General features: G+C 37.5%; 2 protein-coding genes across 4 annotated transcripts; one reads left to right on the top strand and one right to left on the bottom strand.

The window, feature by feature from the left end:
• Positions 1-370: 370 nt before the first annotated feature.
• PUS7L (pseudouridine synthase 7 like) lies at positions 371-12,002 on the bottom strand. Of its 2 annotated transcripts, none has more exons than XM_071423571.1 (8): positions 10,944-12,002; positions 10,119-10,278; positions 8,680-8,875; positions 6,863-6,961; positions 5,294-5,375; positions 3,673-3,950; positions 1,978-2,031; positions 371-1,396 (listed from the first exon to the last, which is right to left on the bottom strand). In XM_071423571.1, exons 1-8 carry the CDS (start codon positions 11,830-11,832, stop codon positions 1,073-1,075), a joined length of 2,082 nt encoding a protein of 693 aa, XP_071279672.1. In that variant the 5' UTR covers positions 11,833-12,002; the 3' UTR covers positions 371-1,072. The 2 variants fall into 2 exon arrangements, with proteins under 2 accessions (XP_071279672.1, XP_071279673.1); XM_071423572.1 differs by having other exon boundaries at positions 10,119-10,264; positions 10,944-11,094.
• Positions 12,003-12,116: 114 nt separating this feature from the next.
• Positions 12,117-24,980, top strand: IRAK4 (interleukin 1 receptor associated kinase 4). Of its 2 annotated transcripts, none has more exons than XM_071423573.1 (12): positions 12,117-12,204; positions 12,480-12,649; positions 13,681-13,826; positions 14,147-14,344; positions 15,081-15,241; positions 15,906-15,970; positions 16,221-16,335; positions 18,367-18,476; positions 21,384-21,567; positions 22,367-22,429; positions 23,091-23,249; positions 23,353-24,980. In XM_071423573.1, the coding sequence occupies exons 1-12, from the start codon at positions 12,154-12,156 to the stop codon at positions 23,383-23,385; spliced, it is 1,455 nt and encodes a 484-aa protein (XP_071279674.1). In that variant the 5' UTR covers positions 12,117-12,153; the 3' UTR covers positions 23,386-24,980. The 2 variants fall into 2 exon arrangements, with proteins under 2 accessions (XP_071279674.1, XP_071279675.1); XM_071423574.1 differs by lacking the exon at positions 12,117-12,204 and adding an exon at positions 12,238-12,365 and having other exon boundaries at positions 12,480-12,806.
• The last annotated feature ends 30 nt before the right edge of the window (positions 24,981-25,010 follow it).

The raw sequence follows: 25,010 nt of genomic DNA, 5'->3' as shown, positions 1-25,010 counted from the left end.
CTCCAGCCACTGACACAGACATGAAGCAGGATGGGCCCAGAAGACATTCCAGGGACACTCACTCCAGGGAGGGTGTGACCCCTTAACTACTACTCCCTGCATCTCATCATCCAATCACATTTTCACTCATCTGGTTGTCCACCTATCCAAACCACAATATCCTAACTTGGTTTCACAAATATTGTGGTACAGTGGCAAACAGACAAGGTAAATGATACTCTATTTGTTCTACCCTTTTTCAAAAATCCACTATTTTATCACAGTTAACTGCCTTTTTTTTACTTAATCAAAAAGAAGTTTTTTTTCCAAAGTTGGTTAGTATTTTTTTTGTACTACCACAAGACTTGACAGTAACAGTAGAGCCTGCATCTTGTAAACAATGGTTTGGTTTTATTATACATGGTTTTGGTTTTATTATAAACATTTTTCCAGTGATGTCAAGTACTCACCTGATCTTGAAGAGCTTACTGAAATAGGCACTCCCAGCTAAACACTACTGAATCCTGAAATTGTCAGCATTAACTTAATTTGGGGCATTCATCAAATGTCTGATAATGTAACCGACAACTTGTCACTGTTGACTCAGGACTTTAACCTTTTAACTCTAAGTACCTGAACACAATGAAACACAATATATTTGGGAAACCTTAGTACAACTTTTCAGTTAGAAACCTTTTAGGCTGTAAACTTGTAACATTATTGCTTGAACAGCATTTAGTATAAAACATATAAAAAATACTATGAATTACAAGACACATTTGTTTGCTGCAAATACTCTTCCAGGACTTTGCAAGCCAGATGCCTATGCAAAGAGCAAATTCATGCTGGTTGCCCATGGTTTTGTTGTGTTAGACCTTCCTGGTGCAACAGTTTTACTCCAATTAATTCAATGCATTCAGAGTTTGGAATTATTTTGAAACATTCCAAAGGATTTTGGTAATGCTTTTTTTCCTTATCTGTATGAATCTCAATCTACAAATTTTTCCTGTTCATGACTTGAACCTGTTTCTGGCATTACATCTAAAATAACAACATCGTACAATATTCCTGCAATCTTTCGTTAAGTGGAATCTTAAAAATCACATTTCATTATTTCTCTCAGACAGACTGTTGCATAACATGAAGGATCAAGGTCAAATGATATATGAAGAGAGACTTTTAAATCATTCAGATGGTTGTCCTCAATTTTGATCTCTTTTTCACTACTTTCCAAAAAATATGAGAGATTCTTAACATTTTTCAAAATGAGTCTGTAGCATCCAGGTATATTTAGCTGTAACGGAGACACTCTGAATTTGCACAACTCCAGCTCATCCTTAGAAAGTCTTTCATGGTACCATTGTCCAACCTTATTACTGGGATACTTGATACTGTGTCCCACCATCGGAAGAACCACCTTCAAAGAAAAAACAAGCATATTTGAGGTAATGCTCACCCATTCCTCTTTAAATAAATGTGATTATTTAAAATGTGTTAAAACCTTGTGTTTTGGGGCCTGAAATAGTAAACCAACAGATTCTCTTGTGAAATGAAGCTGTGCGTTGGCAGATATATTGAATATCATTAAAGCAGAAAAAATAATCAATGTATCAGGATTCCTAAAACAAAGCAGTGTATAGCAGTAAAGACATTCAGTTGCCATATATTCAGTTGCCATGCAAGACTTCACAATTATAGTCTGAAACCTTCAAAAATTAGAATGTCAACTTCTTTTGAAAGTTTTTCCAAGTAGACTGAAATGTTTCACGAAGTATTCAGCTTCAGGATAAATATTGCCATACTGCAAATGACACTGTACTTATTTCCACTACCAAGTAAATTTGTTATGAGAGTGGAAATTAGTTCACATGTGTTTTCTTCAATGAGCATTCTGGCAGGGACAAAGACTGCACCAGTTAAATTGATCACATTATTTAAAACAAAGCATTTTAATAAAATAAAAAGATCAACAACTCAGATTTTTTCATACAGACTTACTTGGTATATAGAATATTTGTTAGCTGATTCTTCTACAGCAGTGACTACATGAACCTGACAAGACATTTAAGAAGAAAAAAACACCAACCTTTTAAAAAGTAAAATCATATGCTTTATTTTAGGAATTATGCACTGTACTCACAAACTTGCACAGAATATTAAGGTTATTTGACTACTGCAGGGGCAATAAACTCAGGTATGAAAAAATCTTAAGACATGCTTAATTTATATTAATCAGTTTACTGGTAGATGGCATTGCATTAAATATTTACTGATGTCTACCACTATTATTCTTTGAGTCTGAAGTTAACAAAGTCAATGCCATCTTGTACTACATCAGCAAATGTAAAAATACAAAAAAAATGTTTTATATTAAGAAGGAATATATCTATATAAAACCCAGTAACTCAATACTGAATTCAATACATCTTTTAATTTTATTTGATCTAATTGTTTCATTTACATTCACTCTCAAAAATACTAGTAAACAAAAATATCAATTGAAACACAAGCTACTCCATAGGGACTGGAGGTAGCCTTTCAAATGCTCTCGCTTCAAATTTGTAAGAGGTTCACCCAAAAGAAATTAATTACATTTTGCTTCTGCACACACCTGTTTGTTCTCTAGGAAACACTGCACAGTTTATGATTGATCTGATCAGGAGAAAGATAGAAACAGAATAATCTAGGTTGGAAAAGGTTGAATCCAGCTGCAAAATATTGCCAAGTCCATGACTAAACCCTCATCACAGACCTGCAGGGCTGGTGCCTCAACCCCTTCTCTGTGCAGCCTGTTCCAGTGTTTGATAACACTTTTGGTGAAGAATATTTTCTAATACACAATCTAATTTTTTCTGGCACAACTTGAGGCTATTTCCTCTTGTCCTACCACTTGCTACTTGGTAGCTGTCTTCACAATAAGGTATGCTAACCCTAAAAGAGAGAGCATCTGAAGAGAGCACTTCAGAATGGACTACAGTATGTCAAAACCTGGAACCAGACACTTCACTGCCAGATTCTACTCACTGGCTCACCTATGGCCCATTCACAGCTCCCAGGCTGAGCTATGGGTAAGCAGAAGCACTCCCTTGCCTTTTAGTACTTTACCAAGAAGATCGCTGCATTTTTTGAACAGCTGGTACCAGTTTAGACCCAGCACCAGTGAAACTCTGCCAAACACATTTTGCCTCTGTAACTGCAATGAGATTATCAGATCAGCCTGAGGCTACCATTCACCCTGTACTCACACTCAGCATTGTATTTTGGAAAGGCCTGATGTGGAGAGCAAGACTCATATCTGCACTGACTAGTAATATGGAAACACCCAGAGTCTACTCTGAAGGCTTTCCCCAGTCAGATCCTAAGAGCATTATATACCATGGAGACTAAATTTTCACATGTATCATTTCTGACCTCCTGTTCCTTTCTCTCACTTGAATAAAATGAACAGCCAAAACAGATTAAAGATGTTAATTGTATGTCTAGCTCGTAGCTCTATTTATGGTGAAACAAAAAAAAACCAAACCTACATGATGCTTTTTTTTAACTTAGTCACAAATATTAAATATTTTAAAGAAAGAACCAAAATAAAGGCATTAGAGTATGTCTGCTTATGTATTCAAGTACATGGAGTTGTTTGGGGTTTTTGTTGTTGGTGTTTTCTTTTTACAAGAACTACTTCACAAGAAGACTCACCTTGTCATTCAGGGAAATGCTTTCATCATTTTCTTCCAAGAAGACAAGATCACCCTCAACCACTTTGGAGCCATAAGTCTTCAACCTGTATGATGCTGCTTCATTCCAAATTTTACTGCAATAAGCATGGACATAGAATATGCGCAAGGAGTGAGGAATGTTGAGCCATCCTTTGGTACAACCTTCATGATTTACACCATAGCGATTTAAAGCTCGTAGCAACATCTTCTCTCTTACTTTAAATTCTGGCAGCATTACAAGTGTGCCCTTTGCATCTTCTGACATAAACAAAAATAACCATGTCAGTAATCCCTGATTATTCAAGTATTACCTGACATTTAAAAAGAGAAAATAATCAAATAGAGAAAAAAGGTGTCAATCTAATGTCTCCATGATTTGATTATTTCCTTTCCTTCATTATGTTACCCTAGACAAATTTCATCTTGTATGCCTATCAACACAGACCCATGAATTTTACTCTGTTTCATGCAGTATAAATTAAACTAGCTGTCATTCAGTTATTCAGCCTAGTTCAAACAATTTTTTTTAGAAACTTATTTTATCACTCCAAAGTGGTTTTTTTGAACAGATAACTGGAAGTAAAAACCAAGCTATAAAAGAACATTAAATCTCTACTTCTTATCATTTCAGAAGATGTATTTCACAGCAGGTAAAATCCATGTCTTTATTTTAACGGCAAAAATTACATTGGCCTTAGGGAAGTCTGACTCTTAACCAAGATGAAAATGCACTTAATCAGACTTTTACTGCATTATATAAATGCTGTATATTTAAAATTTTATGGGGTTTTTTTTTCATATTACAAGTGATTACCTGATGAAGCCTTTTGCACAGACTTCTATGTCTGCTTTCAGGAAAAGGCAAGCAGCTGCTTTCAGGGTCCACATCAATTGGAAGTTCCATGCATCATACAGCCATGTACAGAACAGAATCATTTATCTTACACTTTTTTGTGAAACCAAACATGTCTTTGGCTTTTGAAGCTATATATCATACTTGGTAAGACAATCTACAGTGATAAGCAGGCTAATAGACGTGGAATATTTGAAAAGAAAAATATGTTTGAAGTTGAAAGTAATTTCAAATTGTTGAGAAAGTTTGGCTGAATGATAAAAACAATAAATATGGCAAACAGAGCAGTCTACTCAGCACACTCCTGCCTTTGACCAATTTTGTTGATTTTAGTTCAAGAAAGAAAGAAAGCAGATGTGTTAAGTGCTGAGTATGAGTTGGGTGCCATATTCCTGTACAGTTCCCTCACTAGGGAGAAGAAGTTCATTATCCAAAAGCAGACAGATGGAAGGAGGCCAGAACTCCCCTAATAAATCTTAGTCTTTTCCAGCATTATGATATACAGTGTTTGCTTCCATATTTTTTTCACCTGAAGTACATTCATTTTCCACTATTTTGCACATTTAGGACCTCATCCTCATATAATTTTGAAACATGCAACTCTATTGAGTTGCACATATAAAAATTATAATGAAGTTCATTATAATGAAGTGTAAGTAGCATAAAGCAGTAGGAAAATAAAAACTATTTCCCTGTGCAGCAACATATCAGCTCTGCTTAAATACAAGGACAATTTAAGTGGACATACCAGTTTGAAGAAAGTATCTTTTTGCATTGTTTACAGGATCATCAGTATCTTCAGGTGTGAAAAATAACTTCACAGCTTTCACCTTAAAAGTACAATTTTTTTTCAGTTAAATATGACTATTTATCAGCTAAACAGGTAATCATGCATCCAATTCTGACTCAACATATTCTGCAAGTTCTCAAAATTAAATCAGTTCTTTAGCGTCAAAGTGAAATTTTCCCTTTCACAGAAGATCTCATGAACCACAGAACAATGTGTTGTGCCCCTTCTCAGATTAAAAAGAGGTTTTAGTCACCCAGAAAATGTAAAACAGTTTTCAAAGCTCTGTGAGAAAACAGGACACTTTCTTGGTTATCCAGTTCAAACTTTCCACATGAAATTGTCATCACTGCATCTTGAACAGGAAGGTTCCTTCCATCCTGCATACTTCATGAAAAATTTAGACTGAGCACTTTCACAGTCTCATACAGAGGGAAAACTTTTTTTCATTTTGTTTTTTTAATACTGATCTGTATTAGGTTAGATGACACTGTGACAAGGAAAACACTACAGTAATTTTTGCTACTTGCAATATTGGAGGAGCTACTCAATTTGCTAGCACTTCTACCAACCTGTGACACCTGGCTCTTGTCCTCCTCTGTACTGGACTGTGCAAGCACACACTAGCACATTTTTAATATAAACAGCAATTCCGACCTATTTTAAATTAAACTACTAAATTAAGACTAAGGATTTAAATCATTACTCCTCAGGGACTGGCACCTGGTCCAACTGCTATCTGATGTCAGACACATCAACAGCAACTTTCATGGGCTGCCTTCAAATTCTGATTCTTGTACTTGAAAGGTAAGTTTTCCTGATTTTTCTCACAATCAAAAGAAGATCAGAAGAAAAGGATATTCAAGTATCCTTTTGACTTTGTAGTATCTGATTAGTGTTCTACCTACTTCTTCTATAGTGCCAGACACTGTAACATAGACTGAAAAGTGCATTACTCTTATCTTATTAATTTTTACTTAATAAGCTCAGAACTGAGAGTTTGGGAAAGTAGTCAAGGAATAATGGAAAGCAGAAATCTCTTCTATATTTGCAGATAAATTACTGCAGCATTGAAAAAGCAAATCCTCTCTTATAAACTTATGTGACATTTTTAAGAAATAAACAGACCCCCAGCAGGATAAAGAAGCTACAGTTCAGAGGTGATCAGGACCATGAATAAATTCTGTATGAAGCCTGCTTCTTTTCAGTGTTCAAATCCTGTATGGAATGCAACCACTTTGCTGCCAAGTGGCATGATGACAATCCCAATCACATTCCAATCACAGACAGAACTATCACCCCAGAACTATTTAAAGCTTAACTTGCTGTTTTAAAAAAGGTTTTAGTTTCAGTATGAATATCTTCATGCTTAAGCTGTTACTGAAACTGATCTAGCAATTGCTTCCAGCACACAGATGGATTTATCTCACAAATGAAATTGTTCACTGAGGTCAACTCCAGTGCTAGACATTGCAACAGTAATATGAAATTCTCTTGACAGTAAGTACTCAAATTACAAAATGGAAATACCACTTTTTCATTCAGTAAAGCCAATCCTATTTGATCTGTCTGAACAACTTGTCCTTGTCCAAATCGCTGAGGTCCATAGTAATTCACAAAACCTTTTGTCTAGAATGAGAAAGAATAAGAATGTTACATGCATGAAAGTACTGGGTATGATCAATAAAGCCAGGCAGACAACACACATACATCTATATTTACATCCAAAATGTATAAAACCAGAATCAGGAGTTACATGAAAAGCCAAACTCATAATTCATTATGATTTTTTGGCACTAAAAAGACATCTAAAAAGACAATCAAGTTCTACCATTGTCTTCACATTATTAAAAAGATCCCAGGTAAATGAAACAAAATTATTCCTATACAGTTAATTATTATAATTACAACTATAGGTCAAGTCAAAGTAATTAAGCTTTTTAAATGTGTCAGATTATGGAATCTCTACTCAAGCAAAGGCAGCACAGCTAATGAATAGTAACAACTGGGCATTTTTTTCTTAAAAACATGAATCTTTTTAACATGAGATAATTTCTGTTATTACAGCAATATAAAGGTCAAAAGTGAACACTTCTGCTAATTGGGATTTTAAATCTCCTGATGAGTTCTAGGTCACACATGGGAGGTAAAATCACAGTCATGTGACCCAAGGAGAACACCCTTTTCTAGAAAATAGTAAGTATACATGGAGTAGACAAATACAAAACATATATTTATTTTGCAAATGGTTATTAGGTTCAAATTTTATTATCTTGCTTTGGACACCTATAGGTCCCATATACAATTTTGCTTTCAGAGAAGATGAAAAATGCATATTTTGGATTAATACGTATCATGTTTTGTCATTTATCTTCTGACCAGTAAGGTAAATCTAATAAAGCAATCATAGGAATTTGGTAAATCTATGGCAAATCTAATAAAGACACACAATCATAAGAATTTGGGTTCATTTTTCAAACAGTAAAATAAAGCAAGTCAGATGGAGTGGAGAAAGCATTATAGTACCAACTGAATGCTTTTCTCAATAATAAAATTAATTTCCAATGCACATGTAATGTATTTTGCTTTTGCACAGTAAGTAGTTTTCATTCAAGACTTTATTCTTGGATTCATGTTCTTAAAGCAATTTATAGTTATTACTTTAAAAGATAGGACAAGAAAATCAATACTATAAAAATAGCTACAGTTTTTCCCTTCCATTATTTAATTTTAGTTTTCTTGGTGGTTTAAGAATGTCTGATGATCGAAGTTTCCTTCAGGGACTAAGGAAAGCAGAATCAAAATCCACTGCATTTCAGGGGAATCTTCTTTCTCAGAGATGGACATTCCACATATGTTCATACCATGAAAGTTTTTCATCCAAGCCAACCATGCATGTTCCTCACATGACCAAAAAAGGCAACCAGCTGTGACGTGCAGTGAGCATATGTGTGTGTATACAGGTATCCCATACACACTTTATGGATGTGTAAGTACATTGTTTCCCCCTTCACTGCCACAGTGAGACCCATCACTTTGGTCACCCCAGCTCTATGCAGCAATGGCTCTTATATCCATCCTCATTTGTTACTGAATTCCCCTTTTCTTTTGCTGCACCACCCTGGGGTCTCCAGTCTGAAATACAGAATCAATTCACTTGTAATCTCTTCTTGGAAGGCAATTTTACTCCTGATTCCCTAAGTAATGCAGGAAAGACATAAAACTGCAAAGGACACCAAACTTGGGAAATATTGCCATTAGTGTGCTATTACAAGCATTTTCCTTAAAAGTACTTTTTATAACAGCAAAGAATTAAAACTCTGTTCATTACCATGAGTCTTTCTTACCTCAACACTTTCCACTGCTTCAGCTATTCTCTCCTTCAAATCTGCAGAGGAGTCATGACTGTGGTGCTGGAGGTCTCTCACAACTATGTCAAAGTGATTGCCCTTCAGCTGACCAAGTCTGAGGTGCTGGTGTGCTGGACGGATGTTGTATATTTTCATACCCTTTTTTTCCATTTTGTTTCCAATTTCCTTCAACCTGAATAAGTAATTGGGAGAAATTATGAACCATCCTCTACTAAAGCTATACAACTTCTAATGAATGTCTTTTTCACCTTTGCACTCATATTGAAAACACTTTAAAAAATAAAATGGGATGTAAAACAATTATTACAAGAAAACAAAATCAAATGCAGAGATAGAAGCCTTAAAATTTAGTTATAACTCAGAAATACTTTTTAAATTATTGGCATTTTTATGATACTGACAGATGCTGGAATGAAGCAATTCATGGAACTTTCTCAGAGTGTACAGAATTTTTAATTTTTTTTAAATTAAAAAACTAGTAATTTTTTACTCTTACCTCCTCAAAACCTGTTTTTCATTAAAGAGAAAGGAAAAGAAAAAGTAATGTGCTCTAGCAAACTCCAAAACACAATTGCTCTTTCTCCATTAGCCTGAACAAAAACAATTTCAGTGCACTGATTCTCTGGGTGTGCTCACACATGCTTGTAATTGGAAACACAGCTGACAGTTCAAATATTTACCCTTTAAAATATCCACTCAATCTCTTTGTTCTTATGTGTAAATAAGAGTCATTCAAATCTGTAGAGGAATAGAATGTAAGAAAATAAAGATAGTGCAGAAGGCAGTCTCACACCTGAGGAGTTGCAGCTGCACTAATCACCAAAGATTAGGAACAGGCCTGCCCTTAACAGGCCACAGCTGTGTCCAATAAGGACGAGTGCTACAAAAGAGTGGGTTAGCTGGGTGAGGAGAGAGAGGGAGTTTGTTTTCTGTACTGTGGTGAAGGAGTCGGTGCTGTGAGGAACTGCCTATGAGAAATCACCAAGAAGGTATGGGAACTTTTGCCATAAGATGACAACACAAATCAAAGGAAAATTTCAGTATAAGAGCTTGAATCCTATGCAATATTTTAATAACATCATAAACTGTTTATTTATAAAAAATTACTTTTTTCTCTTGCCATGTGGATGCATTTACCTATTTTTCTTCATAATTTAAACATGCATGCAAAGTTTGGCTAATTAGCTCTTGGACAACTGGCCTTACAGCCCAGTTTGCAGTGGAGTTTTGCCATTGATTTGAGTGCTAAATTGCATATTCTCTAAAGCCACAAAAGATTAACGCCATTTCTACTGTACTCTATACAGGCAAAAGGAAGACTCGTGAGTAACAACATTTCAAGAGCTTCTACCATGTTGATACTTATTAACACCAAAAACTACATGGTAAATTGCTTGCACCCAAATTTTAAGTACCTCTCAGGAGTCACCTTCTTCACCACCATAGGCTGCAAAGTGATAGCCTTCTTATCTTTGATGCCAGTGTAACTGAAGTCTGAAGGAAGAACATCAAGTTCAGCTGCCAACAAGCCGATTGCTTCTAGTGTTTCTAGGTTTTCTTTCTGAAGGGTGAAAGCTGAAACAATCATCTCAGAATTATTAGAAACATGCCTTTGTTTCAGTGTTCTGCCATGACAGACAGGCAGGTTCTCCCCTTCAACTGTAACAGCACGGATACTGTAAAGAAGCTGCCCTCCTACCCCACAAATCTAAGTCAAATGGGACTTTTACAGCACAGAAGGAAAAAATAAAAACGTTACACAAAACTCAGACCAACCAAAAACCCTGATGCCTTTAAAAACAGTACCTCATAAAATGCAGCACAATTCAACAGACATGCATGGATGTATTGCAGGAAACATTCTCTGTATCAGAGAATGCTTTGAAGAATGAGATCATAAGTCAATTTTGACCTTACTAACTTGTTCAGTATCTAGATGCACCTCCAAAATCCCACAATTATTTTCAAGGAAAGCTATCACCCTGGGAATGCCACAGAGTTAGTGGCTACAATTGAAAGAACTGTAACTGTTATCAGCGAGCAGTTGATGCCAAATCGCTGCAGTAACTTGATTCCTCCATTTCCTTCTCCAGGGGTGTAACACCAGTGCATTGATAATGATTTATTTCAACTTAAACAGTGACTGGACAGGCCTATGTGTTGTATAAAAATGATCCTGAGTATCAGTCTTACCTACAGAACACCATAATACCTGTGACCTTTGCTAAAAATGTATTTACCTGTATAAACATCTTGCTTCTCCTGAAAGCCACCAGCACACCTTTTTCTGGACCAACTTTTTTCTCGAAACCGTACCATTATTGATGTACTTGGCTGATCATTGGCATCTGTCACGGTAAAAGACTTTGTTTCTAAAAGCTTTCCAAATTTTCTATTGATAAAGTGGTGAACTGTTTTTCTGTGTTCTTTGTTTCCATCAGGCTCAAAGGAAAACGTAGAATTTTCGAGCTTTGCATCTAAAAATTTAAAGAAATCACTTGTTTCCTTTTCAGTCACTAATTGACAAAGTTCTCTGTAATCGGGATTCCCTTTTACAATCATTTCATTGTCTTTTGTAAGAGTGACTAGAAAGGGGAATTTCTGCCTAACAGCACTGTGTAAATCAGCTCGAATTTTCTTGTCCAGCCTCGGTCCTAGCGAGAACTCCCTAGCAGCAGCATCCGCGTTGTTTTCCGAGCCCCACGCATCCTTCACATCGCAGGCAAACTTGTGGAGCAGCTCGCTCACGGGCTTGCCGAGCAAGGACTCCAACACTGGGGCTTCCCCGAGGCCGGGCTGCAGCTCGGGCTCTCCCTCACGCTCTCTTTTGCCCGGGGATGCAGCACAGCCGCCTCCCGCCCGGCCTGGGCCCTGCCCGGGAGCAGAATCCCGGGGGCACCCGGGGGCTCTCGGGCCGGGGGGCTCCGTCCTCCGCCTTTTGGGCTCCCGCGGACACGGGCTGCTCTGTGCCGGCGGCGCTTCGCTGCTCTTCTGGAGCAATTCAGCTCGGGAGTCCCCGAGGAAGAGCTCGGGCACCTCGAGCTCCGTCACTACGAAGTCCCCGGGCGCGTTTTTGATGGTGCCGCGGAAGCCGGTGTGCTCGGTGAGGTAACTGAAGGAGGGCAGCATGGCCGCGGCCTGCCCTGCTCCCCGCCAGGCCGCAGAGGAAAAACCGAGAGGGGCGGAAAAGCATCAACTGCTACGGAAAAGGCTGCTGAAAGGCGGGGAGGGAGGCAGGCAGGCAAGGACGGATGCAGGGACGCAGGGACAGGGAGCGAGGCACGGACAGACACAGAGAGCCGGGAGCGCCGCGCGCCCCCGGAAGCCGCCACCAGGGGGCGCCACGGCCTCCTCCTCCTCACCCTCCTCCAATCAACGGGGCCCGAGGACGTTACCAAGTTCCCCAGGGCCGGGGGGAAACACAACGAGCCCCCCTCCTAGCCGCCAGACATGGGTTGTGCCGGGGGCGGGGCCCCCTTCGGCGGCCTATGGGAGGACCAGGTAGGCGAGCGCTTCCGCTGTGTACTCACCGCGCCGGTGACGTCAGTGGCACCGGGGGCTGGGCCCCGCCCCCTTAAAGGGGAAGCTGTACAGGCGGAGGGGAAGCGGCGGTACCGGCCGGTGGGCAGCGGGGCCCGGGGGATCGCGGGCGGCCATCGACGGTGAGGCGTGAGGGGCTGCGGGGTGCAGGGGGCGCTCGCAGCCGGGAATGGTGGGCGGGGGCCGGGGGCGGGCGCTTCCCGGCGAACCGCACGGGTAACCCTGTGTCCCAGCAGGACCGGAGGATGGGCGAGCCCGTGACGGATTCCACGCACGTCCGCTGCCTGAGCTACGGGCTCGTCCGGCGGCTGGCGGAGCTCATCGACCCGCAGGAAGGGTGGAAGAAACTTGCGGTGGATATAACCAACCCGTCCGGTGAAAGCAGATACAGCCAAGTGCACATAAGGTCCTACACCAAAGTCCCGTAACGTAAACTCGTGCATTGCCCGTTCACCACAAGTACCTCGTTAGTCCCGCTTGCCAGCCCATTACTATAACTTGCTGCACCTCGTGTGCTGGTGGGCACTTGCGTCTTATAGTCCTATTTCCTTAGGGAGCGCAAGGTAATTACTCCTAATTGTACTACAGCTCGGTTTTAAGCAAGCCTCAGAAAATTGACTAAAGAAATTAGAATTAATTAGAACTCCAGACACAGGTATTTTTAGCAATACAGGACGGGCTGCATAACTTTCTGTACCCTAAAGACTAGTAGGCATTGATGTTGTGGTGCCCAAGAGACAGCTGCACTGTAACTCCTAATTCACTGCTTCCAAGAAAATGCCCAACAAACGTGGGGAGCCCGAGGCCTAAAACTAACAAGTTTACTTGAGGAGTAATGTTGCAATATTTTATGAGCACCTCATTGCTTGAAGGGCTTGTTGAATCTTTGTTGAAGCTGTTTCAAAGGCTGAGATTTTTACATGCTGTATATATAATTTTGAGTTTCCAGTCTCTTCTAGTAATGGTAGTGTTAAATCTTTGTTTTTCTTTCAGTAATAATATTAAATCAGTCAGAATGCTGGATCTCATTTGCTTCTTAATGCCCATCTCAAAATATTCAAGGTGGAGTGTGAATGCTAAAGGGATGCATAACAATTATTTTTGCCATTTGATCTGGGTCTGACGAGCTCTCTGGCTGACATTCTCTTCTCTGTTAGTCCAAGATGCCAATATATTATGGATCCTAGACAGCTGAAGCCATGTATATGTGTATTTCCTATAGTTTTTCCCATATTTTGCATGCTTTTACCCCGATTTTAAATGTGTTTCTTTTTTTTGGCTGTGTCTTCAGAAAACTGGGGTTTTTGCAGTGCATTCAGATTTTTTTTTTTCAGTGTGGATTATTTTTGTCATTTGCCTTTAATCTCTTTCCCTTTATGCTTCTTGAGGTAATTTTGTCTTTTTTTTTAATATTGGTCTTAATATTTATCTTTTAAGGAAATTTGAGGCATTTGTACAAATGGGAAAGAGCCCCACGTGTGAATTGCTTTATGACTGGGGAACCACAAACTGTACAGTTGCTGATCTTGTGGATCTGCTGATCAGGAATCAGTTCCTAGCACCAGCAAGCCTTTTGCTTCCAGGTAACTGTTATTCTTGTACATTTTGTATTGTGTTCTCAGTTTTCTAAGATGCTAAAGAGCTTCGTGCTAACTTGAAAATCAGAAAAGATTAGGTTAGAATAACCAAAAATAAATATATTTTCCACTTTCTATTATTTGTAATAACAGTTAAAGTATGAATTTAAAGTTTCAATAGGAGTGCTGGAGTTGACACATAGTGGCACAATATAACCTGGTGATATTTATGTGCCTCCTAATTTTGAAAAATATTGGCATTAACATTACTTAGTTTTTCTCTGGTTCCTAATGTAGTTAACGCTTTTTCTAAATTCCCTTTTCAGAAGCTGTAAGGATGCCACAGGAAGTTACATTACCTCTTTCTTCACAGGAAACCTTGCCTATACATGAGAAACAACTACCTGTACAAGAAAAAAAGGTGGCATCTGTAAAGCCTGCTTTAGTTCAGAGTACTGAGAAGCAGCATTCAGATTCTTCCTACTCAAGTGAAGAAAACAGCAGCTCACAGTCCAGTAACACAGGTAGACATTTACTTTGGTAGAATTCAGTGCTGGTTTTTTGCTGATCTGTCCTTCCCCCCATGTGAAATAAATCATAGCAGTTCATAAGAATGATGACTGTATTCCTGTCATGGTGCATCTGTGGGAAACAGCATCTTGCCAATAAATCACCTACTTTGAGGGAAAAACTTAACTGTTGATTAAATTGCAATTTCTTTTTTGCCACACATAATCCTGTTGTGCTTTTCCAATACTTATTTTATAGACTGTTCAGCATCTCATGCTTTGAAACTAGATTTTGCATGTCAGAAATTACTAAGAATGCTGCAGAAAAGATGACTGAAGAAGGCATTTTAGGAAAGTGTGTGGTTGGTCTGTTGTTTCCTAAAGGTTCACTTTTGGGTTGCTGCCAGGAACATGATGTAACCTTGGTGTATTTTTTGTATCTAAGGCACTGTTGCTCTCTCTGTGATCTGCTACACATTTAATTTCTGCTACCTGTATTGCAAGTGTGAAACAAAAATGCAATCAGATCTGTGCTACAGTGTTAATTGTGAAGAAAATGATGCATAGGTAATTGTATATGTTTATCTGTCTTCCTTTTGTGTTTCTGGTATCTTCATCACAGAGCTGGAAGTAGGGCTCCACTGTGTCAGGTTTTGTGCAGTAGCAAGTTTTTATTTTAAGAGAACTGAAACAGAAAACCTTGTTCCTTAAGTGAAAACATAGTTTTATGCTAAATGTCAATGTCTTTCAGCTTTCCAGAATTTTTTATTTCATGACTTGGAAAGCATTACAAATAATTTTGATGTGCGACCAGAATCAGCTGGAGGTAATAAACTGGGAGAAGGTGGCTTTGGCATTGTGTTCAAAGGCTACATCAATGGCAAAAACGTGGCTGTCAAGAAGCTCATTGCTGTGAGTTGTCCTGGGGATTTTTCATTTTAATGACTGTGTACTTTATCAAATGGACTTGTTTATCTTGTTTATTGTGAAAAGCATTGAATGATAGATTTCCAAAAGTTGTCACTGTCCTACGCATTAGTTGGCTTAAGAAACTTATCCTTGGTCCCATCAGTGTTGCAAGTCAGCACAGTCACAGGAGCTAATTCTTGCCTTCTCTGTAGCTCTCCTTTGAGGGGCTAAGCGAGTTGTTGGGAAGAGCAGAGTGTTTCCCCAGTTGTTTTCCCCTCACCCTTAAGAAGTGTCAGAAGAGAAGGGGTCCTAAGGAGGTTTCCATTTCAGATTACAATGCTGAGATTCACAAGCTAAATTGTCACAGAATTTTAGTCTTCATAACCATTGTTTTGTGTGAATATTGAATTTGTAATTAAATACTATTGGGGTGTAACTGCAATGAATGGAATAAGTTGTTGATTGCTGAAACTGGATCCATTTATCCAGTTAATAAGTGTTCCAAGGAATTTAAAGTGACATTCCAATACTTATTTTTGAACTTAGTAGAAGGTGTATTGTGAAAAGTTAACTAAGAAAGCATACAATTCTTTTTTTTTTTGGTTTTCTTAATGAACAGCTGTGCATTTTATTATGAACCAAAGATGTCAAATACTTGTTTTTATAGATGGTCGATGTTAGTGTTCAGGACTTAAAACAGCAGTTTGAGCAAGAAATAAACATAATGGCAAAGTGAGTACGTCATTATACAATTTTTGTCTTTCTAACATAACATAATTTGCTGAAAATGTTAATTGAAAATGCTTCTTATACAGCACAATCACATTTTGTTTGTTTTAAAACATCACCACACAAACCTGGCTTTGTGCAGTAGAGGTGAAACAAGTCATTGGGAATCAAGTTCCCTGTGCCTTGTCTTTTCCTCAGATGTTGAGTCTTTCAGAGCTCATGTGAATGGATATTTTTTTCTTTTTTGCCATAGGTGTCAGCATGAAAATTTAGTAGAATTACTTGGTTTCTCAAGTGATGGTGCTCAGCCATGTCTGGTGTATGAATACATGCCCAATGGTTCATTGCTTGACAGACTTGCTTGTCTGGTAAGTGAAATCTTTTCTAGCTTCCAATTGCCTTACTTTGCTGAAGTACGGGAATCTGTGGAATGTCTTTCAAATGGAACTGAACTGTGATGGCCAAATCATGTTTTACTACTTTCTTCTTGTGTTCTAATAACAAGAATCTTCCAATAAGATTTTACAGAAACATTTTAGATAGATTAAAGTCAAATCAGGCTGTCAGTGCAATGTCATGTACTGGTATCTGAAGCATCACAGAAGCTTGCACTGACTGTGCCTGTGTGAGGCAGTGCAGAGGGTGCTGCAGTCTTGTTCCCAGTTCTTATGTTGGTATGTTCTCTGCTGGTTCCTGAGATTCTGTGAAATCTGTGAAACTGACCTTGTTCATTGGCCTTGTGATAGTGGTTATAATACAGTGCTCATAGTCTGCTTATCTCTTTCTGAAGTACATAAGTAAATGTAAATTTCAATTTAAAAAACTATTATTTTGTATAAATGCTTGTGATTTAATCAAATGGTGTATGTTCTAGCCTTGGCCTTAAGTAAATAACAAGTTGCTTTGGTTTGGTGAGGCAACTCTGTTTATCAAGGACACACAGTCCAATAGTAAGCCAGACTTAAGGTAGTAGATTAGTGTCTGTGTTAATTTCTTGAAGGAGTTAAAAAAATCTGTTTAATACTAAGCAATTGCAGCTTCTGAGGTTGTAATCTGGTGAACATTTTACATTGATGCTACTTCAACCACTCATATCCTCAGACCTAAGATCTTGGGCTTGCTTTTTTTTCTGCACTGATAATCTGGTTGTACTGGTTCAAGCATCTGTTAGTTGGAGAAAGATTTGGATTAGGGAACCGATCAGGTTGATAAAATAATACTTGGATGAAAAAATATTTAATTTTCATCTGGAGGCATTTCCTTTGTAGGGCTGCACAAATACTTCTGCTCCAGTGGGGAAAAAAGTGGTGCTATGATGAGAATGAATAGCAGGGCTTGAGGAAAGAACTAGTCCTGTTAGCAATGCTGTGTCAGTTTACATTTATTTGCTTGCATACACTGCTACAGGTGCAATTTTTTTTAATTGAATCAGTGCAGAAGAGAGACTGAGTCTTACCTAAGGACAGTGGAAGTTTATCTGTAGAAATGAGCATTGCTTAACAAGGATGTATATGAAAATGGTCATCAGTGTAACTAGCTGTTATCATCAGGGGAGCTTTAAAGACTGGGGATAATTGAAAGCTAAAGGAGAAATAAAGGTCTCTTCCTTTACAAGAGGACAAATTTATGTCATAAATCAAGGACTCTAAATCAGAATCTATAAATTAGAAAGAATCTTTTTCTAATAAGATCAGAGAGGTGAATAATATATTTACTTGAACATCTGTACTTGCTGATAATTTAATTTTGTGACTTCACTGGATATGTTTGATGCATGGACTCTTGCTTGTGTCATCTTTGTGTCTGGATGTTGAGCAGGCAAGGGAGGTGGTAGAATGGGCAGATACTGTAATCCACTTCCCTTGGCCACTGACAACATTTTTGATTACTGGTTTTTAAATGTAGATGTCCTTACTTCTGAGGTTTAATTAGTAGCATGAATAAAGCTTTACTCTCAAAAAATCCAAAAATCCTGGTAGATTGGCTTCTTGTTGTTAGTAAAAAACAGTGGATTGATTTGAATTATTTGCTTTGGGTTGAAGGCTCTGGTATCAGTGCCAGTACAAAGTGGGAGTTGCAGTAGATACAGATAGGTCTTTGCAGAGCAGCTGGCCTTGGAGAGTCAGAATCAAGCATTAACCAAGAACATTTTTTGCAACTGACAACTTAATCTAAGGCAAAATGCAGGAAAAAAATGTAATGTGACAAAGGCATGTGTTTCTGCCCAAGTCAATTAAGAAATGTATGCTGGTAGTGTTTTTAATCATCTACTTGAAAACAACAAAACATAGCAAGAAGTTGCTTTTGGGTTGTGGGGGTTTTGTATGTTTGTTCTGGTTTACGTGAGTGTATATATATATTTTCAGATTTTTACTTGCCTTTCTCTCTTCTTAATCAAGGATGAAACTCCACCAATTCCTTGGAATATGAGGTGTAAAATTGTTCAAGGTACAGCAAATGGCATCAACTTTTTGCATGAAAATAATCACATTCACAGAGATATTAAAAGGTAAAACCTGCAGACTATTGCTGGCTGCATTTTCACATTTTCATTTTTCTTTTTCATCTTTCCCCCGTTGAAGTAATTTTAGAGAGAACAAACTGCAAAAAGCATTACTTCAGTCAAGGGCACAATCTTCTGCAAGTGACATCCATCTCCACGATCTTGTCTGTGCCACAAGGACATGACTAGTACAGATTTCTAAAGATAATTATGGGGCTAGAAGCATAGAATTGCTTAGGGTGGAAAATACCTTTAAGATTATCAAGTCCAACTGTTAACCCAGCACTGCCATGTCCACTGCCAAACCATGTCCCCAGGTGCCTGCATCTAGATGTCTTTTGAATATCTCCAGGGCTGGTGACTCCACCACTCTCCTGGGCAGCCTCTTTCACTGCTTCACTTGGTGAACTAATTTTTCCTTACAGCTAATTTAAACCTCCTGTGGCACAAATTGAGGCCATTTCCTCTTGTGCTATTGCTTGCTGCTTGGGAAAGGAGACTGACCCCCACCTGGCTCCAACCTCCTTTCAGACAGTTAATTGTATGGTGCAATAAGGTCTTCCCTCAGGCTCCTTTTCTGCCTGCTCCCTTAGCTGCTGGACAGCTTTCCAGCCATGAGGTTTTGCATTGTAATTGTGTTATAATGTAAATTGTGTTTATAATGTAAATTGTAATTTGTATTTTAAATTGAATCTGTTACTTTCAAATAGTTATTTGAGTGCCATGAGAACACACAAAGTTCTGTTCTTTAACTGCTTCTAGTGAAGCTACTGTTGAAAAAAATTAATTTTTAAATAGGGAATTTTTTCAGGTAAAAACACATCTTTTTTTTTTTTTTCCTTTTCATAGAACACTTCTTCAGAGTGTCTCCTTTGATTTACCCCTATTTTTTATGAATACAGTAATATTACTTCAGTCAGGTTCATGAAGTTCAGGGTTCTTCAATGATAATGAATGGTCATTGTTTGTTATACCAGAGTTTTTGCCTATGGATATCAGAACTCAGAATAGGTAGGGGTTTTGTTGTAGAGTTTGGTTGGCTTTTTCTGGTATTTTTGTTGTTGTTTTGTTGCTGCTACAGTTTACTATGTTGGTTTTCTTAAAAAAGAGGCCCAAATCTTTGAAGAGAAGCCCCAGATGCCTTACTCTTTATGATGGCTAGGAAGGAACAACTGACTGCGTGTTACAGATGAATGTTTCAGTAGCTTTCTGGCTTCTGGCAACTCTGCTAAATACAGGCAAATTCAGTTTTGTGACCTTTCAGCTTGGGGGGAACAAGCATTTGCTTCAGCTGTCTCATGTATGTGCTTGCTGCTTTGACACTTTGTTTCTTCTTTCTTCCCTGCTTAAGCCTCTGGAGAAGTGTAATGACTGCAAGGGATGCACTTTTTTTACCTTACGCTGCCTCTGCCCTTCTAACTGCTGTGAGTTGATCATATTGGAGAATTGGGTTTGGGGTTTTTTTGTTTGAATAACATTTTGCAACTTGTGTGAGTAGTTCAATACATTTGATTGGTACTATTAATAGTGCTGCCACTCCCAGATAACATTTAGATGAAGAGACATCTAAGATTACTTCAGTCTTCATTTTGCTGTGATATGTAGACCATTCATAAACACACAGGCATTAGAACAGCTTCTCTAGGCTAGAGGGGACAAGATTTAATGGGTATTCATACAGTTGTTCATAGTTTTTTGGATTGGTTATGCCCAGGAAATAGTTCCGTTCTCTTTTGAAGCTCAAAAGTTGCAGTAAAACGTGCATTTATTGTGCTTTTTGTGGTGTACCCAAAAAAATGACCACTCTTTGGACTGGATTCAAGTTGATAAGAAGCTGAGATTTATGAAGTTGTGATCTTGTTCTCTTGGTGGATGGTGCCTTGACAAGTGTCTAGCCTTTTGTAGTGGTCATTATTTACAGCAGCTCTAATATCAAGCAATCCATTGTAACTTACAGCTGTGTTAATTTTGTTCAGGTTGGGTGAACAAGAAGGGGAAGTTAGCAGTGTAACTTTACAGGAAGTGTTATATATCAGGCATTGTGGATTGCTTACAGTTCCATTAAAGGGATCAGAAAGTGAGGATTTCATAAGTATTAAATCAAGCTATTTTAAAATGGTTTTAAGTGGTACAAGTTTAAAACCCAGTAGATTTCTGCTGTAATTCATCCCACTGAGTATTTTATGAAAGCGTTGAGCACTTTGAGATGAGCCTCATTTGTCAGGATTGCCTTTTTTTAAGGAAAGGAAAAGCTAGAGGTCAAGTGAAAACATGGCACATAGAATATTCTAGCAGTAATAAGTTTTCTGGTTTTCTTTCAAGACAAGAATAAGAGTATTATTCATTTGGCACATGACTTTGTCACGGTTCACTTGGTATTAGATAATAGTTATAAAAAACCTGCTTTTGTTAGTTCTGAGCAGAGATTTAGATTGTAAGAATTAAACTGTGATCCAGGAGAAGTTGATCAGAGCTAATTATTCTCTATTGTCTCTCTTAAAGCCAAACCATAAATGTAACATAATTTGTCTGTTAAAAGAAAGTTTTGTATTTCTAAGGTTTTCTGGGGGTAGGGGGAGCATCTAGTTTTTTTTCTCCTTGTGTTTTGTTGTTTTGCCTTTTTTTTTTTTTTGATGCATGCACACACAAGAAAAAACGTAGACGGATCTTGCAGTCAGTTCTTCATTTATTTAGAAGAATGAATTTTGAAATTGAACAATTTCCAGCAAAACTAAATTTACATAACTTGTTTTATGAATAATGTGTAAATATCTTAGCTTTCAAGATAGTCAAAATAGCAGTTTACATTTAATTACTAAAGAATTATTAGTCTGTCATAAAACCTATTTACTGTACTGTTTGGAAAATTCTCTTTTCTTTTTTGTTTCTTCCCATACCTCCCCTCTCCACCAGTGCAAATATCTTATTAACTGATACATATGTGCCCAAAATTTCTGACTTTGGCCTTGCAAGAGCATCTGTAACATTCACACAGACAATCATGACTGAAAGAATTGTTGGAACAGCAGCCTATATGGCCCCTGAAGCTCTGCGAGGAGAGATAACACCTAAATCTGATATCTTCAGTTTTGGAGTAGTAAGTAGAATGTGGGAAGCAGTATATGACTTCTGTTGTAAATAATAAAAGCACACAAAATCAAGAGTATCTGAAATGAAATGATTACTCTGGTCTATAATTTTTCTTTTTCCCAATAGATATTTTCTTAAGATAGTGTTTCTAAACTTTGTGTTAAAATCATTTGAATATGTTGATTTGCTATGTGCAAGACCAGAGTAAAATAATATTCCAGGTTCTAGCTAAATGTGGTTTGAAGTAGTGTGGAACATGGTTTTTCCTTTCATGGTGTTGCACAAAAGCGTAACTCAGGCTGGAAAAGAAAATTTAAGAAAATGTTCCAAAATTATTGTGTCTTACTATATTCAACACCAAAAATACAATGTCCATGTTGAATTTGCCTTAGAGCTGAGTACAAAAAGACATGAGCTTAATATTTGGAAGAAAATTTAATTTGTTCTGGGTAGATCCAAGACTCTGCCCACTATTGACCACTTCCTTCCCAGCATTTCGTTTCATGGGAAGGTGGGCCCAACACTATGTCTCAATAGTTTGGAAATCCTTCAGTCTTGCTGGGAAGCAGCACCATGTAGGCTGAGAATAACTTGTGTTGAATTTGTAAGCCACACTGCTATTAACAGTTAATGAAAATAAAGATAGGAACAAAACCAATGAATTGTATAGGAAATCTTTGGACAAACACAAATTCTGAGGGTATTTGTTGACAGCCTGGAGGTCATGCTCTTTTTTGCAAATCATATATATGCTAAGGGTTATTTTGTGCTTTATTTTATCTTCTGATTTTTTTTTTTCCTCCTAGGTCTTACTAGAAATAATAACGGGTCTTCCTCCAGTGGATGAAAACCGGGAGCCACAGTTGCTGGTATATTCTTCATGTTTTCTCCTTCCCTCCCACTGCTCCAGGATCACTTTATATGAAATCATAGTCAGTTAAGAGGTTCTGAGACAATAAATTGTTGGTCAGCAATTTCAGACTGACCCATAGAGGAAGGCAGAGGATCTGCCTCTACTCATTGCCTCTTATTTACTCATTTATGCTTCCTCAAACAGTACGTGTGATTACAGATAACCCACTTCAAGTGTGTTGGAGCTGAGGACTTTTGGACTAAACCAGTCAGATTTAAAATTTGATTTCTGACTAGAAGTTTCCAGCAGATACTGCAGTCACTGAGACTGGAGACAGAAGATTAGTTTACAGACAGACATTCATTTACAGGAAGAAGCTTTATAAAAGTGATTAAAAAAATTATACCAGCTTAAGCTTGGATATTTGTGGGTTATTAGGATACTTAGTTGATTGTGCCTCTTCTCTTACAAAAGAAACAATACTAGAAAACTGAGCCTTGAAGTGGGAGACAGTTAAATCTGTATGATATGGAAAGAAATTTGCTTTATGATGTTGTAATTAAAATGATATAGAATAAAAATAATAAATTAATAAAAATTTATAGTTTATTTATAGTCTCACATGCTGTTCAGATACTTACAATGTTATCTGCTTGTTGGTTCAAATTCTCTTGTAGTTAAGTATAAAAGATGAAATTGAGGATGAGGAAGCAACTATTGAGGATTATGTTGATGAAAAGATGAGTGACTGGGATGTACCTTCAATTCATAAAATGTATTCAATTGCTGATCGGTGTCTGAATGACAAAAAAAGCAGAAGGCCAGACATTAAGATGGTATGTAGTCTTTCAGAAAAAAGGCTTATTTTGGGTGAGTGTGTGTTTCCCCTGCATATGGTCACACTATCAGTTAATTATATTTCTGTCTATTCTCTTCCAGGTCCAACAGCAGCTCCAAGAGATAAAAACTTGATAATGTGTTTCTTCTGATACACCAGTGTTTCTGTGATGGAGACACCAGTATCAAACATTTAATCTGTATTTAGTGCAACATTATCAGTGATTCTGCTTTCCAGAACTTTCTGGTCACATGTAAGGTGAACTGTTGGCCTGTCAGCAGCTCTTTCACATTTCCTTGGTCACTACTGGGCCCTTAACAGGGGAAAACTCTTTCTTGTATTAACAAATTGCAGTGCTGGTACATCATCTTCTCCTGCAGCTTTTTAAATGCATTTCCATATTACAATCTATTTGAATCTTTTTATTTCCAAATATTTAGTATGTCTGCTGCAAAGGAATATGACTGTAACTGGGCAGAATATTTTTTCTGCAAATTGCTTTCTTGATCAGGTGTACTAGGCCTTTGTCTATTGAAGACAAAACCATTTAATAGCTATAATGGTATTTAATGTTGTCTTTTTGAGAAATGACAATTACCCAATTTAAACAAGCTTCTACTTAATATTTTAGCTTAAGAGTTCATATTAGATGAATGGTCTGGTACTGTTAGTGAATGTGATTATTATCAAAAAGTCTTCTTGGTGTTAGTTCTAGTCAAATAAGGGCTGCAAAACATTTTCTAGGTTGTTTTTTCATTTCAAGGATTCCAAAGCAAAATAGTTATCTTGCTGTGCAGATGCATTTACACTTGCAAATGCTTTCTTACAGTGAACTCTGTGATGACAAACCATTTAATTTTTATTCACAGGAAGACTCTTAGCTACTTTGACTATTTTAGGAGGATTGAATATTTTTAGTACTTTAGGAGAAGACTTCATATGGATTATAAATACAGATGGTTGCTTTTCTTACAGGGGTCAGAATGATGATGTGAAGACCAATTCTGCATTTTACTTAGTCAAATAATTAAGCTATTTTTAATATATATATGTATGTATATTAACTAAATACAAAAATACACTTCTGAAAGTATAAATGGAAAGCTTTTAAAAATAGAAACATTGACAGATCAAAGCAGACTAAAAATGGAATGAAAGTGACTAGTAGGATTCTAGATACTTTAGACTAAGTATGAGCATATTACCATTGTAAATGAAAGATGTTATTTTCATATAAACTAATTTTGCACCTCGTGAACTTTGTTAATAGCTTAGGAATAAGAACACAGTCTGGCCTACAGTTAAATTTGAAATTCTGTGATTATGTGTGACTTCATTCAGGAATATGTATTTTGTTGTAGGAAGCATGTGATTTCAATGCAATGATATCATTCGATTTCTGGCTATTTATTGAGTTTGTATTGCCTTTTCAAACTGCTAGCTTAATTTAGAATAAAGGATCTACCTAATGGCTTCTAGATTTTTTGACTATAAATTGTAAAAAACTGTTAACATAGAAAAACCTGCTGCATTATTACTTTTTTCTACTGTTAAAACTTTGAGCCTTGAAAATAATCATCATTTTATGTTGCTTGCATTTCTATTAATAACATTATGGTAACCTCACTGCATGGAAAAAAACTGTACAGCTCTGAACCTGTAGAAGAAAGCTGCTATAAAACTAAATTAGAATAAAATCTGCTGAAGCCATTCTTCAGTTTTAAGCATCTCCAGCTGTTATGTGAAGGTTTATTAGATC

Source organism: Agelaius tricolor, unplaced genomic scaffold, assembly GCF_023055355.1.
Source record: "Agelaius tricolor isolate 1412-34295 unplaced genomic scaffold, bAgeTri1.0.p SCAF_3, whole genome shotgun sequence".
Taxonomy (NCBI): Eukaryota; Metazoa; Chordata; class Aves; order Passeriformes; family Icteridae; genus Agelaius; species Agelaius tricolor.
This window is presented reverse-complemented; position numbering and strand designations above follow the sequence as displayed.

Excerpts from the sequence above, each read along its gene's own strand:
- PUS7L (XM_071423571.1), bottom strand. The coding sequence starts at position 11,832 with ATGCTGCCCTCCTTCAGTTACCTCACCGAGCACACCGGCTTCCGCGGC. Across the intron at positions 10,279-10,943 it reads GAAGCAAGATGTTTATACAG|CTTTCACCCTTCAGAAAGAA; the intron begins GTAAATACATTT and ends TGATTGTTTCAG. Across the intron at positions 6,962-8,679 it reads AAGCAGTGGAAAGTGTTGAG|ACAAAAGGTTTTGTGAATTA; the intron begins GTAAGAAAGACT and ends TTCTCATTCTAG.
- IRAK4 (XM_071423573.1), top strand. The coding sequence starts at position 12,154 with ATGGGTTGTGCCGGGGGCGGGGCCCCCTTCGGCGGCCTATGGGAGGAC. Across the intron at positions 15,242-15,905 it reads CTGTCAAGAAGCTCATTGCT|ATGGTCGATGTTAGTGTTCA; the intron begins GTGAGTTGTCCT and ends TTGTTTTTATAG. Across the intron at positions 15,971-16,220 it reads GAAATAAACATAATGGCAAA|GTGTCAGCATGAAAATTTAG; the intron begins GTGAGTACGTCA and ends TTTTTGCCATAG.